Here is a 16,746-nt window from a genome sequence, read left to right as displayed (position 1 = left end):
TTACCCTAGATTCTTCAGGGTACACTATATCTATTTCTCTTAAATGTATTATGCTTTGTTGTGTTAAGGTTCATTTGAGGCTAGAAAATGATGAAGCTGAAGTTAACAAGCAAGTAACAAGGCCTTAGCAAACTACAGGGTGGGTGATGGAATGGATACTCATTGCCACCTGCAAATGGTGCCCTCTCCAACTACTTCCATCAGCAGTGGACCAGCAATGCAAACAATTCTTGCCAGTTAATGACCACATGTAGTATTTGGTATTCCTTCCATTGTTTCGTGTCTTCAGCTTATCCAATGGATAGTTTTCAGCATCCTAAAACTGCATTTCAGGCCTTGTTGCTCAAAGAGTCAATTTTGCAGCAGTAAAATGGTCTTAAAATAGGATTTAACTCTTGGGGGAAAAAATTCTCAACCAGTCACAGTGCAATTTGAATGACTAATTTAAGCCATTATATTACAAAATAAGGGATAAATCATAGTTTTCATAACACTACCTTATAGGAACAGTTTTAATTTTAAGAGTCAAGCACCTACATTAATCTGAGTCTAAAATAATAGGTCCCTGATCTAAAATCTCCTAACGTTCTTTCACACTTCATAAAACTAAAAATAAAATTATCTCAGCAAACACTGACCTATTCGTCCAGCCGAAGTACTGTATTTCAAGGAAAATCGGAACAAGAGATCCCCAAATTGCAAAGAGCCCGCAGTTTACTATCTGCAGCTTTAACTGGTCTTAAATGTGAGGTGGGAGTGAAGAGACTACGGACTGTGGAGAATAAGAGATTTATTTCCCTCGGTAAATCAAAAGCAGATTCCATGCTTCAGCTGTCCCCTAACCCGCCCGCCCCGCCCCCACGGGATTGCTTTTCTATATTTTGTATGTGTTTTATATGAAGATGACAGGTGAGGGAAGGTTGAAGAGCTTTGTCTGGTCCACAAAGTAAACAGAGGGGTTAGGGCGGGTTTATTTATTTACAAGACGTTCAGCCTCTCAGCTGTTTTTCCCTCATTGGCATTTGGAAGCTTGCCGTCCTTTAGAAAAGAGACAGATTTTGGCAGGAATGTGCTTTGTGCCCGCCTGCCTTTTTTTCTGGGGGAGAATGGGGACAGATTTATAATTACAGCCTTGGGAGGGGGACAGGGAGGGAGGGAGAAAAAGTTTCAGCCGGCACGACAATGCCTGTTTTTTTTTAAGGGTCAGCACTGCCACAAACAGCTTTGGTGCCACTCGGTGCCCTCCCCCGGCTCCTCCCTTTCCCTCTGCAGGATCGCTCTGGCCGGCGGAGGCACAGTTAAATTCCAGCACCTTCCCCATATACCGCACCCCCCCACCCCCCACGCCGCCAAACTACTACGCGCTATTACTACGGCTCCTCTCCCTTTCGCTTCGCCGCCTCCGTTTCCCCAGCCCCCGCGGGGGAGCGCCGCAGAGCCCATGGAAGACTGCCGGGAGAGGGATACCGAGCGCCTAACTCCAGCAGGGCCTGGGGCTTTCTGCGTCCTGCGCAGTTTCTCTGCTCCAGGCACAAACACGGCCCGAGAGCCGGCGCCTTGCAGACACACACGGATCCACGCATACAGTAGAGCTGTCTCGATCCACATTCTTGCACACCGCCCCCTGCTCCCCCCCGAGCTCCCGGAGTCGCCGAGCGGGGCGAGTGACAGGCGCGTCCCGCCAACCCGCGCCCGGGCGGGCAGGGAGGAGCGGCGCGCGGGGCCAACTGCGGCGCGTCTTCCGGCGCCCGTGGAGGCGGCGAGGGTGGGACGCGGGGCGGAGCCCAAGTTTAGGAAGAGGAGGGGATGGCTGTCATCAATGAAGTCATATTCATAATCTAGTCCGCTCTCTCTCTCTTTCTGTACTCTGGCTGACTCACAGAGGGAAGAGATTCAGCCAGCACACTTCTCGCGAGCAAGGTAAATATAACTTACAACTCCTTTCTTCTCTTTCCCCTCCCTCCGGCCTCCCGGCTGCAGCCGCAGCGCAAACCCCTCCAGCACCGCGCCGCCTTCGCCGGGGATTATTCGTTATTATCCTAATTATTATTTATTGGGCATGCACGGAGACCAAAACAAACAGGCGGGCCAACCGCCACAACCAAAAAAACGCCCGCCTCCTCCCCGCGGGCCTCAGGTGGAATGTTCTAACGACAGACAGCTCTGGGGCGGCGGTGGAAGAAACGGGAAAGTTTCAGCCGAACCTTGCTGTTCTAATAATAACAGTAATAATTACTACTTCTAGGAGACAAGGCGGGGAAAACCCCAACAAACCATAGCTTTGACCCCAGGTAGGCAGTCAGCGATGCTTTGCCAACTCAAGGTTGCAACACACACACTCGGTAAGGTTACCTTCCGACCCCCATCCCGCCCCACTCGCTTAAAAACTGCTGAAGGGGGTAAGGAAGGGGAAGGCAGGAGGACAGGGGAGGAGGATGGAAAACGCGACAGTTCGCCCCGAGGAGTCCTCCCCGGAAGAGTCGGAAGGGGAGCGGGAGAGGCGGGCGAGGAGCCCGGGCTAGCGGCTGGGAGCCAACGAACGCTGCTGCCACCCGCTTCCAGGGGACTTGTTTAAAGGGTTCCGGCTGCAGAGACGCGAGCGGTTCGCGGCGGGAGAAGCCGGAACGGGAACGCCGAGGTGGCGGCAGGCACCGCCGCGGGGCCGGTGCGTGCCGGATCGGAGGTGTCACCTCTACTTTGCGCGTTCCCTTAGGCGGGGATGGGGACGCTGACCGGTAGGCAGGCCTTTAGGCAAAGGGGTTGCTGGGGGATGCGCCCAGGGCTCTGCGGACGTCCCTGCCCTTGGTACCTGGCGGCCGCGCGGCTCGGGTGTTGAAGTTCGGTGTGTCCGGCCCGGGCCGCACTGATAGGAGGGAGGGAGGAGGCCCCAAAAAAGGAGGTCGGAGGTGCCCGCCGGGCTCAGTCACCCTGCCCTTCCCCTTCCCCGGGTTTGTTTTCTTTTGCTTTGCGGCTTCCCTTGGCTTGAGTCGCGGGAACCGCAGGCGTGGGTCCCCCGCGATTGTCCGGGTGGTGGGGGCGCTCTGGAGCTCGGGGGAGCCATAGGGGCTGCGGGCCGGGGAGGCCATGATCCGGATAATCCTCTGCCTTACTGTCACAAACAGGACTCGCGCGCACCCGGGCAGCGGCGGTGGCGTTCGCCAGAGAAGGGGAAGGTCTGCGGAGGGGAGGGAGTGGGGGGGTGGCGAGGGCGGGAGGCGGGGAGACCGGGTGGGAGCCTCCTCCCAACGATGACACGCACCCCTTTTTTTCTCGTTCCCTGCTTTCGAGTTTGCTTTATTCCCATCCCACCCTGGTTTGCCCCTTCCTCTGCTCTCCCCCTCCATCCGGCCGTCTTCCCTTCTCCCGCGTGCGTTGCAAAACACGGCCATGCCATCTGCAAAGGTGTCGCGATGCACTTCCCCAAATAACCGGTCCGGCGTGCCAGCCCCTAGGCGCCCTCCTGCTGCGGGCGCACACCTAGCCCGTTGCCCCGCACCAGGCCTCGCAGCCTGGGCCAGGTGCACTGCCCGGGGCCGGACGCAGCAGTGCGGGCTCCAGGGTACACCCGCACCCTGATCCGGGCCCTCGGGCTGGTTTCCGGTACACGCGGGGAAATCGCCTCCTGCCAGTGTCCGCGCGCTCGTCTCTGTCTCCGCCGCCTCGACTGCGTTATTTTATCCGGGTTGCAGTATGCGGCCGATTCTGGTGAGCGCCGGGCTGGCCGGACTGCGGGGGATCGGGGTGAGGGGGTGGAGGGAAGTTGGACGAGGATCAGGCAGGAAAAAAAAAGTTTGGCAGGGCGGCTAAGCAGGGAGGCGGATGGGAGGGGGCGGCGAGCTCCCGCGGCTCGCGTCTCCGCGCCCTCTGGGCCGGCGTGAATGTGTCTGCGCGTGAGTGTGAGTGTGTGTTGTGCGCGCCGGGCCAGCGCGTCGCGAGCAGCGGCGCCGGCAGCCACTGCTGCCCGCGCCCTCCCGGGAGGCTCGGGAGGACCAGGCGAGATTTAGTGGCGGGGGCTGGTGGGGGTGGCGTGTGCGTGTGGCAGTGAGTGTGAGTGTGAGTGTGCGCGCGCGAGCAGCAGAGAATCAGGAAGTCACAGCAGCGAAGCGCACAGACATGTTTGATCGCCGTGACATGACGCGCGCGAGAGAGGAAGCGGCGGCGGCGGGGGCCGGGCCGCGGGCTCCGGCGCGGGCCTAGGGCTCCGGCGGGGACACCCGCTCCCGGCCGCCGACCGCGCCGCCACCGCAGTCTCGGCGAGCCTCGCGCCTCTTTTTGTTCCGCGTCCCCCAGGTAAGGAGCCTGCGCCGCCGCCACCGCCTCCCGCTGAGTGCGGAGCTTTCCAGCCGTTTCCCGGCCGGCCCCCTTCGGTCTCCCTGCTCGCCTTCCCTGCAAAGTCAGGCAGGCGGGGGAAACAGGCTCCCTGCCCGCCGATCGATCGCGTGGAAAACTTTACAGCGGGAAGCGCCGTGTGGGGGAAGGAGAAGGCCTTGTGCTGGCTGCTGTCGCTTGTCAGTTTTCTTCTCCGGGTCCGGAGAGAGGAGACTCTGTGCCCTGGGGCTGTTACACATTCAAACTTAGGGCCTAAACATGCCTCCAACTCTCGCACTATTTACTCCAGCCATAAAATAAATATTCAAAGTCGTCCACCTGGTCTTGTCGGGCATTTGGGTCTTTTGAGAGAAAAAACAAGCTTGGGAATCGAGGGAAGTGGGGGTGTTGTGCAGAATCCATTCCTTTAATGTCTGCATCGGGTGTTACATAATTTTAGTAGCACATGGGTGCAAAACCCTTACTGGGCTTCTTCCCTCCTTTGTTTATGTAACTTTTGGGAGAGTTTTGCAAGGTTGTCCCTTTTTTTTGCTTCCTCCCTAACCTGAAGAAGGGAGGTCGGTGCTTTTGAAACAGTAAAGCCAGTGGGTTAATATTTTAAGGAGAGGTGTCATTGTGCCTTGGTGGTTATGCAGGCTGTATTCCCAAATGTGTGTAATGTTAGAGCTTAAGGTAGACATTAAAGATACAAGTTTGTGCACTGCATGACTGTTTATTTTTATCTATGTGTTACCAACAGCAGAGTTAAATTTTAAACTTCATTTCAAAGGACTCTTTTTTTTTTTTATTTACACCTTGTTGTCTCCTGCTGGTAGCAACAGATTGTATGAACAGAAAAATTGTTCCTTGCAGTGGAACAGAAGATTTCTAACCATTTAAGACTCAGAAACCCCTGAGAGCTGTACTAAAAAGCTATACCCAATGTTATGTGTGTGTGTATGTACTTCAGTACACATTCAAATACTTCAGTAATATTTTCCACCAGTTATTTTGGGGACCACTACCTCAGGCTTGTTTGCCAACACCAGACTTGGTAGGCTTCCAGCCTACTTCCAGCACACTGGGGAAGTGTTAAGAGGTGTGGCAGGTTTGAATCCAAGTTGGTGCATTGTTATGCAAATTGAGACACAATTTTACTGTTAGGAATCTAATTCCCCTTTTATTTTCCTGGACCTTTTTTTTTAAGCTCCCTGACAACTCAAAATTTTTGCTACTGGAAAGAGGGGGTCTCAGGTACAAAAGAGGTTTATTGAAGTGGACAAGAAAAAAAGACCAAACCTGTAGACCCAGTTGCATCTACTTTGTTGGGGGCATTAAAAAGCAGTGCCATATTGGTAAAGAACATTGTAAAATAAAGGAGGAGTTTGGGGAATGAGAACCCTTGAAGAAGCCTTCCATGCAGCCTTTCTCTTCGGAGTGACATCACTTACATCCCAGACTGGGAACTAGCTGCACCGAGGTGTTTCGCAGAACATACTCACTGAAAGAGTGTTCAAAGCAGCCTCAGATCTTTTCTTTTGTTTGTTTTTAAAGTGGTTTTGAGCATTTCTCATAAAGTTTCTTGAAAAGTGCTTTGACCAACACACCTGAGGCATGGAATTGACAAAAAAAAGAAAAAGTTCCTCTGCCTGTATTATACTGTTAATGCCTGAATTTTGTTTAAAATATTTCTGGCAGTGTAACTACAAAATCACACGTTGATAAATAATTGAAAACTTGTTCTCTTTGATTAAGTTTAAGTTAAATCATTTTATAGACCAGTATAAAAGCACATCCCATGCTTTTTTAGGAAATAATTATGATAGCCTTTATGTTACTGTAATGTTTTGACATTTCAGTTTAAAGGCTTATTATATACTGCAATAAGACCATAAAAGAAAAAACTTTCATAAATTATAGAAGTGATGCTGTCTTCCAGTGTTTTTATGGTTCCCCCCCAACCCCCTTAGAAGTCTTCCTTTGTAAACAAGGTCTTTGTCAAACTCTCCTAGGTCAGCAGCTTTCTGATACTCCAGAGAAATAATAAATCATGATTTATGACATCTTGACATGATCCCATGAGCGCAACCTGAATTATCACAAATATAAAGCTATGGAGTGTTTCTCAGCACTGACATACTGAGGGGGTGTAGTTAGGACCAGAAGTTTTGATTCTCACTGGTCAAGGTGATTTTAAGGGAAGTCATGGACGATTTGTTGCTTAATATGAGCAGACTTTGAAAACTTTCTGTAAATGAGTCACATTTCTGTCATATTTCTGGTGAACAGATGAGAAAATTAACCTAATGTGAAAAGCCACGTATGGGAGCTGCTTCTGATTTTTTCCTTGTCATTTGTTTCTGTGAAAGAATTATCTTCTAAATTGCTCCTTTCCTTAAATGTGTTCTGCAGGTTGTTTTTGACCAATTGAGGATGCTGAATTTTCTGTCCTCTTTGGAAGAGTTCACATTACACACCTTTATAATCTCTAGTCCATTAATAAAGTCATGGATCATTCTATAAATAGTTGAGAACAGAAAATACAGATGGTGGTAGTAAGCTATTTGGAAGAGTATTTAGGAAGGCCTGGGCTGTTTGTTTTTTCTACATAGAAAGTCATGATTACATATTTGCCATGGAATAGGAGTCTAAAACTTAGTTTTGCTGGGGTCACTATGAAAGATTGCATATTTATTTACCTAAGATATCTATCACCAAGTTAAATGGGATCTTGCAATACAGGGTTTGGAAAAGCTTATATCTTTATTATTGTTTATTATGATTTTTTTTTCTCATATAAATATAGCACTTTTTCTTGGAAGTGTAGGATAGAGTGAGATTTTAAGTGATACAATTTGTAAAGATACAGTGAAAGATCCTTGAATAATTATACTTTAGCAAAACATACAATGGAGCTGATGAAATTCAGGAGCTAAATAGGTCTTTTGAATTTTGGATGTAAACATTTAATTTTAATTGTGAGTAACTCATTCATTCACTGATTTGGAATGATATTTTGTGGAATACAGGATTTTGACTGAAATATTAATGAAACTAATGCCCATCTGGACTTCTGGATTTATAATTCATTATGTAACTTAAGACTGCTATAAATTGTGATGTTTTATTAGATATTATAAGACTTTCAGAACATTCAAACAGTTATAATCAGGCTATAAGCCTGTATGATTTAAAACTTTTAAAAATATTGTCATAGTCTATTGTACTTTTAGGAACAGCAACTTTATAAGCTGCAACTTATGTGTCAGTTTTATACCAATATATCATCTACCTCCATGCAAGCATTAGTGTTTTAGAAACTTTTTAGAAACCAATATGATTTGAACATGGGCTGACCGATTTGTAAATCAATGAATCCATAGAAATTGAAGTAAATGTGAAGTTTAAAAAAAAATTATTATTGAGTTATAATTACTTACAAATAGAAAGAAAAGAAAAAAAAGAGAAAATCTCTGACCAAAAAGGGTTTGTTGGTTTACAGGTAGTCCAAGGGCAATTCTCTATTAGCTTATGTTTAGATTATGTGTTTCTTGTTTAGAATGATCATACATTATTTACCTACTTGATATTGTGTATTCTGGTTTTTACCATCCCCCTGGGACATAAGTTACTGAACTTGGAAATTAAGTATCTGTGAGGAAAGCCCTCTCCCATCTTTCCCCTGTACTTTTGAACCTAGCATGTAATAGCTTTGTAAATATTTGCAACCCTTTTGTAGTTGGCTGTTGTGCTGTATTCCTGCATACACTAAAATGCTATTAAGCAAAGTCCATAATTCCTAACAAATAAATGATCTGCAATTGAGAATTTGTGTGTTTTGAAGACTGCACCTGAACACGTAGAAAACATGCGAATAGCAAAGGGTAAACTGCAAAGGCCATGTGACACAGGGAGAGATCAGGGTGAGCTCTCTTGGGTCCCTGGAGGAGATAAAGCTTTGAGACAGGTTAAGGTTGCACTCAGAGGGGGGCAGGGATGGGGGTGGGAGTGGTGGGGTGCTGATCTCCCAGTATCAGAAAAAAGCGCTGAGATAGCAGGAACAAACCCGAAGTGCCTGTGAGAAGACTGTGTGCCGGTTTTGACCTGGTTGCCCAGGGCAAGAGGTTCCAGTTGGGGAGAATATTTCAGAAGATAAAGTTGGAGATGGTAGACTTTGATCTCCAGGCTAAAACATGAATATTTTACCCAGTGTCTTTCAGAAGTTTTAAACAAGAGAATTCATGAAGAAAATACATTTTAGATTAATTTGGCAAATTGTGGATTCAAGTCCAGGGTGGGAAATGAAGCCATACAGGAATCCTCATGGTAATATCCATTTTTATATTGTGGATCACACGGTGTCTTCATATGTGATGCTTTATTTGATTCAGATCAAAATTGAGGTTGTAGCTGGCTACTATTATGCCTATTTTGTAGATGAGGAACTTGGAACTTAGAGGCCATGTGACCTGTGTGGGTGATTTCTTTTAAGGGCATAACAACATCATAAATAGCCATTATCCATTTTAATTGCAGTGGGCATGGAGGGTTCCTTGAATTTTTGTTGCTCCTGTGAAATTTGGGGCATGTGGGCATATCAAAGCCAGATCATCCCATACCTGGGTTCACTGAGCGTTTAATGGTCGAGTTTTACTGCTATGTCCAAGTGTGCCATTGCAGCCAGAAGGGTTTTTGAAGTAGGTTTTTCAGACTCTTATATGTTTAGTGTATAAATACCATTATCATAGCAGAAAAGGAAGTGGCTCTCCTGGATTCTTATCAGCATGCCAGAAGAGGTTGCCTTGCAAAGGGGCCTAATGGAATGTAAGGAGGTCCCGTGTCTGCTGTATGTGTAAGTAACAAACAAAGTGTTTAATTTTGGAGGGTCCTGCTTTGAAATTAGCTTTTGTGGTTTTGGTTTGGGTTGGTTTGACTTGGACCAACTGCCTAGCAGTTTGGGTTCAGCTGAACTTTAGAAGTGATAGTTATCCTTGATTACCTTAATAACTACCAGTGGGCATGAGTCCTGGACTAGTGGGGCATTCTGCTGAAATGCTTTTTTTGTTGACGGGCTTTTAGTACTTTGCGTTTTTGCGTTTTTGCGTTAAATACCCTTTTTCAAAGACTTTTTCCTTTGTGGAAGTAGTGTTGTCCTCATTGAGAAGGTCCTTGAGTTTCATCGCAGGTAGAGTCTTCTAAGACGGCAACCTCTGGTACCTACAGAGCAGTGTGTGAAGAGCAGGTTCCCCTTGGGGGTGTGCCGGGGGACCATGGGCAGTAATTAGGCACAGAGTTTGCTATCTTTTGTGTCACACAGAGCTGCCTCAGAGCCTTTGCCGGGCCTGACTCTGGGCAAGGACTGGTCCCAAGGCAGTTTATTTAAAGTGAGGCAGCAGCTCACATCCTGATTTGTTTCCTGGACTAAATGAAGAATTTCCAGAGGCCCAACAAGCAGAGCACAATTTTAATCCAACCACTTTTTAAAGCATATTTGACTTTGAATGGTAAACTGACAGAAATACCTATGAGAAAAGTGTCTTCCACACTCTTTCCAGAGTTTGGGTCCGGTAACATACAATGTTAACTTTAAGCCCCGTGTGGTTTTTATCCATGGTACACATCAGATGGGGTCCCGTTTCAACTTGCACATCTCAGATCAACAAGCACAAGGACATCAGTAGTGTTGAATCACTTATCCAGACAACCTTGGCCTCTAAAAAAGAAACGTCCTGATTTTCCTTGCTGTTCTTATCCACCCTCCCCTCCCCAATGAAGAAGAGTAGGGCTAGTGTTCCTGTTCTGGAGATGTTGCTACTTCTTGTGGAGAAATTATCAATTCCTTTATAGAGAAAGCTACACAGAAAACAAGAAGCCCCTTCAGGTCAGGAGAGAGGTTCTGAATCAGCAAACAGATATAAAAAGAGCTCTTACCTTAACTGTCTCCTGAGCCTTATTGTTCTCCCCTAACAGCCAGAAAACTTTAGAAAGACAGATACTCTTAGGGATGTGAACTGGGTTTAATATCAGACCTTTGGCCTGTACCCACAAAGTCGTTTTATACATCAGAAATGGTGAAAGATTGTTGGAGATCCAAGATTTCTCCACCCTTCCTTACTACATTTGGGGAAGAGCTGTTTAAAAGGTGTTCTCTAATCAAGATGGTTTACTTTCCCAAACTCTTATTGTGACTAGAAAACAGTTTCTAGGAAATACTCATTCGTTCATTCATTCATACTTAAAGGCCACACTAAAATGCCACCTTCTCCAACAAGCCCTCCAGATTCCTTTTCCTTCCTCCACCCTCCAAGCTGCAAGCAGCCTCTCCCACCCCGTGACTGCATTGGACACTTTAGCTATACCCCTTCTTGCTTGGCAGGAGCTTCCTTTTTTTCTTTTTTTTTCTTCTCACTGCTATTTATGGATAAGTCCTGTTTCCCTATCAGACTTGCAGAGCCTTGGGGTAAGCCCTCTGGTCATTTTTATACATCCTACAGGCCTTGTGCCCAGTGGAGATTCAGTACGGTTGGAAGTAGATATGTAAACGGGCTCTCTGGATGTTTGATTAAACATCACTGCCCTTTTAGTTCATGATGTTGTCACCACCTCATATTCTCGCTAGGGCTTCTCTTTACTTCTCTGTCATAAATGAATCTGTTTTCACAGCCAAACCCCAATCCTTCCAACATACCTCTGCCCTTGTTTCCATCTTTGTTTCCCAGTCCTCTGCATGCCACTCCTGTGCATTGTTCCCATCCAGGTGGAAACTTGCCCCGCTGGTGGCCGGCCTCGCACTTGCTGGGTGGGTACAGTTAGTCCTGGGCTGGCAGTGAGGAGAGAAGGTACACTTACAGGTATGACTTTCTGCAAACCTTACGTGGTCTCCTCCCAACTTCCTGCCTGCATATTTTAAATGGGGATATGACAAAATGTACCCTCAATCAGGCCGCTAGAATTACTATGAACTACGCCTGTGAGTGTATTTAAATATCACTCCAGGTGTGGGGGCTTTGGTGTTTCAGCTGACCGCAGTAAGATACCAAGGTATCTGTCGCCGTGGTTGGACTGTGACCTGAAAATTCCACGAAGTGGAAGGACTCTTTTCATATGGTGCTGGGTGTGCAGGGTGTTCAGCAGAGAGGGTGGGGGGAGGAGGGAGGCTGGGGCCGAGGGGGATGTCTGTGGTGGTTGGAGTTGTGGGAAGTTCTGGCAACTTTTGTTTTTAAGAACATACGTTCCCCAGTTATTAAGGCAGGGTCAGGACGAAAAAAGACAGGGTGTACTGCTGAAAAATTCTCTGCCCAAAACACAGTGGCCTGGTCCTTAGGGAGTGCTGGTGAGGTAGAAGGAAGCATTGCAGGGGAGGAGGGGCACTAGCCCTGCCTCTGTGTTTTACCTGCCCCGCATCCCACCCTGACACATTTTCTGAATTGTGTTAGCCACGTAATTGTGAAACAGTTTGTGCTTTTCTATGACATTGTAAAATATTACCCCTTCCTCTCAACACAAGATAAAAAAATAGATTTTGAGTGTCATCTTGTGGAGAGACCTACCATTACTCCCCTATCAAGGACAGATCCTGTTCCCCGTCTCCGCTGTGCCCACCATCACCACTACCAGCACATCTGCATCATATCATTAGCGCTTTAAAGAAGAAAGAATAGGGTGTGGATTACTTGGGAGACCTGTAGGGTTGGTGAGCGAGAGGCTGAGTTGGCCAGTACTGGGCTTAAGCCTTGACCACAGTAACTGTGATAAGCTGTGCCTCATCTTGGCACTTGCACCTCTTTGTGATCTAAACCCCCAAGTTGCTTTATGCCATGGGAAAGTGTGTACTTGAGCTGCACGATAAAGTTGCCACCAGAAATGGAGAGGAAGGAGTAAGTGGCCAGGAGCACTGGCTTATTTTTAAGAGTATTAACCTTAGAAATAAAATAACCAGTTATTTTTTCCCCCAAACTGTGTATATTCGGAAATAGCAGATAATTACAATTTGGGACATGCAAGCTATGGCAAAAACATAGGGAAGTCCAGGGCAACAATGCAGAGGGCTGGTATTTTATGGAGAAGGAGGAAGTGGGGAGGAGTTGTTTTGAAGAAAAGTCTGGTGGAGGAAAGCAAGCATTCAGGGTGATCAACATTTCCAATAGGCTGAGTTGCAAAGATAGCAGATTTCTTCTGGAAGATTGAATGTACCTGGTTTTTCCCTGTTGGGGCCTGTAATTGATGCTTCCTGTTGAATATTCTTTTTCTGGGGTCTTTAATTAACAGCTCTTCCTGTATTGGCAAGGAGTGGTACTAGCTTCCCCTTACAAACTGGGGACTCACATTAGTGAGGTTTCCCCTTATTAATTTGCATAAGAAGCTCCCCCATCCAGTACAGTTGGGTGGTGGTGTCAAGGCACAGACCTGGGGCCCCCCAGCTTCTACCATGGAGGTTCACGGATGAACAGCACCACACGGCAGGATGGGGGACACCTGCGAGGTGCTCAGTGGCAGGCAGACGGATGGATGGAGGGAGCCTTGCTAAGATCCTCCTCCCAAGCCCAGGGGAAGCCAGGAGAACCTGAGGAAGAGCTCTTTGCCCAGGGCTCCAGGGTTGGTCATGGTCTTGCGGTGAAAAGAGGAAAACCCAGGTCTCTGGACTCTGAGTGAGAAGCCAGAGGACCCCATTCCAGCTGTGTGATGATCCCCACCACTCATCAGCTTTGTTCCATGCTCCCCCTTTGTTAAACTGTGCTGTTGCTCTGAGCCCGTTTCTCATTTGTTAACCTGTGCTATTTCATGGACACGCTAAGTCCATGCCTCTGAAGGTTTTCTTATTAAAAACCTTCCGATGTGACATGTTCCTGTATTAACATTCCACTTACATGCCCATACTTTTCCATTTCCCTCCTCACGTATTCTTCCCTTTAAGAAGTTTTTAGTAGTTTACTAAAAAAAAAAAAAAAAAAAACGGTGGCAGGGGGCAGGTAATACAAGGATTCTATGAAATTCCCAGTTGAAAGTGATCATATATGCAGAAAGTAGTATTGTGGGCTAATATATATTAAAATGTAAGACATAGAAAGTAGGACCACCAGGCCAAATAAGTATTTGGAACTTCATTGTTCAAACTTGTGGTATTTTACTGAAATGGCTATTGAAAGCCCATTCCAAGGTAACCCATAACAGGAAGTAAGCAATTTCCTTTTATTCACTAAAAAATAAAGGAGTGTATCAGTGTGCTGATACACATGAAAGAACATTATAATTCGTAGTACCTCTGAATTGACGTCGGCTTCCTAAATTTAAAATGCTGACTGAACATGTGTGTGTGCATGTGAGGGGGTGGAAGAGCAAAAAAATAGTTACTTCCACCTGCTTTGGTAATCACAAAGGATAAATAATAACATTTGGCTCTCTAGTGAATTCAAGGCTATAATTCACCCTTAAAGCTTCCCTGTTGTAGAAGCACTTGAACTGGGTTCTCTGAATCCCATCTTGTATCAGTGAAAACAGTTTGAATGATTCCCTGCTTAAAGTCGCTGCCAAAGTAGCCTTTCATCACGTCCTGTTTTAACCCTAACTCATTGATTAGAATGACCTGAATTCTTGCCTACACTTTAAAGATTTTTTTTATATGAACACAACTCTAGCACTGATTACTCGCTAATTTTATATTTATAAAATACCTGACTGTGATTTGCCCTCGACCTTTGTCTGCAGTTCATTCAGATCCTCTTTGAGCCCTTACTGCATGCTGGTTGGAGGTGTTGGGGATACAGGAGTGAAGAGGAATAAGACCTTGTCCTCATGTCACTCACGTGATAGAGAGTCAGTAAGAGGTGACAGTAGGTAGCTAAGAATGGAATTAATGTAGACATTTTGCATTTCTCCTCTAACTTTTCATTTCACATGGAAAGAGCCCTGCTCTGGGTAAGTGGGCCCCTTGGTCTAATTCTATCCCTACCACTAAGCAGTGGGTAGGCAAACCACTTAGGGTGGCTCATTCTGTGTTTTGTGAGGTTGACAGCAGAAATGTTTTTGTGTGTACAGGTGTGCCCCAAGGTAGCATACAACCATTATTATTACTAGTGGTATTCAGCTATGTTGTTAGCATCATTGTTCTCCAGCAGTATTGGGAGAACAGCTCATTTACAAGTTTCGGCTCCCCTCCAAGGTCATACCCACCCCAAGAGGCAGTTCTCCCAGGGAGCGGCCAAGAAGTGTTGGAGTGTGGGTGATGGACTATTACTTGGCTGAAATTGGAGAACCAGATTTTCCACACCTAGTCTGCGGTGGGCCCCAATCCAGCAGTCATGGGTGACATCTCTCAGGAATCTTGAACCACTCAGAGAGGCTTAGGAGGATTCCCTGGCCTCAACTGTCCAAGGGGTCTCCAATTAATTAGCTGGCAGAAGGACCACATCTTGAACTGTTCCTTCTGATCACTTTTGGTACCATGGAGAGGATGGGAAAAATAATGTGAAGTATGAGTGGCTGCTGATTATGTGAGGCACAGGGATGAGTTTTGACATGGACCGTGGCATGTGTCAGCTGGGGATTGTGTGTGTGCGTATTTGAACCATGTGTGTGACTCCTATAACCTCTGCTCTTCCCATGTTGGGAATCTCTTTGATTCTCAGTTTATGAAGTTGTACTTTCTCCTCCTTTTACCTGTCTGTGAAGTTTCGGATGCCCATTTACTTATGAAAACAGGTCCTGCTTGGATATTTTTTTTAGAGGGTTGATATTTATTTTCTATTTATGTATAATGGCTTTGGGGTGGGGGCGGTTAGTGATTTGTAAGGTGCCCAAGCAGTTAGTAATGCAGAGCATCTGTTGACTTCAGTAATAAATTTCAAGCTTGTTTAGAATTCTGCTTATGTGTTAAATTTGAGTTTCTCCAGTGAGTCTTTTTTGTATCTTAGATGATTTATATCATTCTGGGGGAATCATTTAGAGTGTTTTTTTTCTTCTTTTAAACAAGTGGTCTTCATAAAGACTAGGGCAGATGGATCTGTATCACACTCACTCAAACATCTGGACCAGACAGGGCGGTTCTCTTTGATGTTTGCTACAGAAATGGCACCGTCAAATACTAACAACTGTTTTATTCTGATCTTAACATGGTTGAAACATTCTGCTTTCTCCTTTCCAACCTAGTATCCCTCTCCTGACTGGCAGAGGCAGGCGGAGTAGATGTCCACGCCCACAGACCCTGGCGCGATGCCCCACCCAGGGCCTTCACCAGGGCCCGGACCCTCCCCTGGACCAATTCTTGGACCGAGTCCAGGACCTGGCCCATCCCCAGGTTCCGTCCACAGCATGATGGGGCCGAGTCCTGGGCCTCCGAGTGTTTCTCACCCTCTGCCAACGATGGGGTCTGCCGACTTCCCGCAGGAAGGCCTGCATCAGGTGCACAAGGTAAGGGCTTATCCTCTGCTCAGGCTCATCGTCCCAAGTCACAGGAGGTCATACAACCCTTCTCTTTTCTTGTTATATTGTTACCAAGAGAATCAAGCTAGTTTTTTCTTATCTTGTATATTATTAAAAACTTACGTTCTGAGGCTCTTTTATTGTTACAGATGTTGTACCTGTCGGGAAGATCAGATCATGGCGTTTTTGAAAGTAGTAGGTAGAATACAGAGCTCTGACATTCTGTGATGTCTGTGTTGTAGGCATCTTGGCATGGTGAATAAGTGTATTAGTGAGTACATCTTGATTTTGTGCTGACTAGTATGTTAAGTAACTTATATCACCCACGAATGAACAGATCGAAAATTATTCTTCCCTAAGAATGGTGATATTTATTTAAAAGTCAGATCCCAAAGAGTAAACAGAAAATAAGTCCTTTCTTAAAGGATTTGTTTTTTTTAAAGGCTTCCTGATAATAAAATAGTTTCTAGAGAGTTCCTGAAATGCACTTGGCTATCTCACTGTGAAATGGCTTTATTCTGGTTTGGAAGCAGCCCTGATTTTGCAGAGCTCAGGCCCAGTTGTTTGTTTCTGGAGTCAGGTTATAATGATCTTCTGTTTATGGGACTTGGATTGTTGCTTTGGGGATGATTGTATTGGTATAATTTTGGCATTAATGCCTTCACATGAGATGCAAAGAAGAGAGAACAGTCTTTTGAGAAAGCGAACAAGATCCTTTGTGAAAACTGGCTTTGAAATTTAGAAGTGGCCAAAGAAAATCTAGGAGGCCATTGCATATTATCTGCAGATGGTGCCTGGTGAGACAAGTAGAGGTTTTATGTCACTTTTAGACCACATCCCAGATGGATAGGGTGACAGGGAGGCTAAGTAGGCAAGCTATGGAAGATACTGGCTTAAATCAGAAAAATTATTCCAGGAAAGAGCAAGTCTTTCCTCTGATCATGTGGGAACATAGGTCAGTTTTAAGGTAAGAAGACATCACAGCCTAAAAGAGAAGATGCATTTTTTACAAATTTCGTT

The 16,746-nt window shown here is 46.2% G+C and overlaps 1 protein-coding gene across 8 annotated transcripts in view; it reads left to right on the top strand.

The window, feature by feature from the left end:
* Positions 1-1,782: 1,782 nt before the first annotated feature.
* SMARCA2 (SWI/SNF related BAF chromatin remodeling complex subunit ATPase 2) overlaps positions 1,783-16,746 on the top strand; it is a 162,372-nt gene continuing 147,408 nt past the window's right edge. For 2 of the 8 annotated variants that reach the window (XM_073228604.1, XM_037019014.2), the window contains exons 1-2: positions 3,873-4,290; positions 15,454-15,714. In XM_073228604.1, the coding sequence (XP_073084705.1) occupies positions 15,490-15,714 (225 nt within the window). In that variant the 5' untranslated portion in view covers positions 3,873-4,290; positions 15,454-15,489. Of the gene's footprint in view, positions 1,921-2,151; positions 2,343-2,642; positions 2,666-2,714; positions 2,736-3,374; positions 3,706-3,858; positions 4,291-15,453; positions 15,715-16,746 lie in introns of those variants that run through there. The other 6 variants (XM_073228598.1, XM_073228602.1, XM_073228603.1 and 3 more) reach the window with 6 other exon arrangements.

This window comes from Manis javanica, chromosome 2 (genome assembly GCF_040802235.1).
Source record: "Manis javanica isolate MJ-LG chromosome 2, MJ_LKY, whole genome shotgun sequence".
In the NCBI taxonomy this organism is placed as follows: domain Eukaryota; kingdom Metazoa; phylum Chordata; class Mammalia; order Pholidota; family Manidae; genus Manis; species Manis javanica.
Note: the sequence above shows the minus strand (reverse complement) of the source record. Positions and strands in the feature narration are given on the sequence as shown.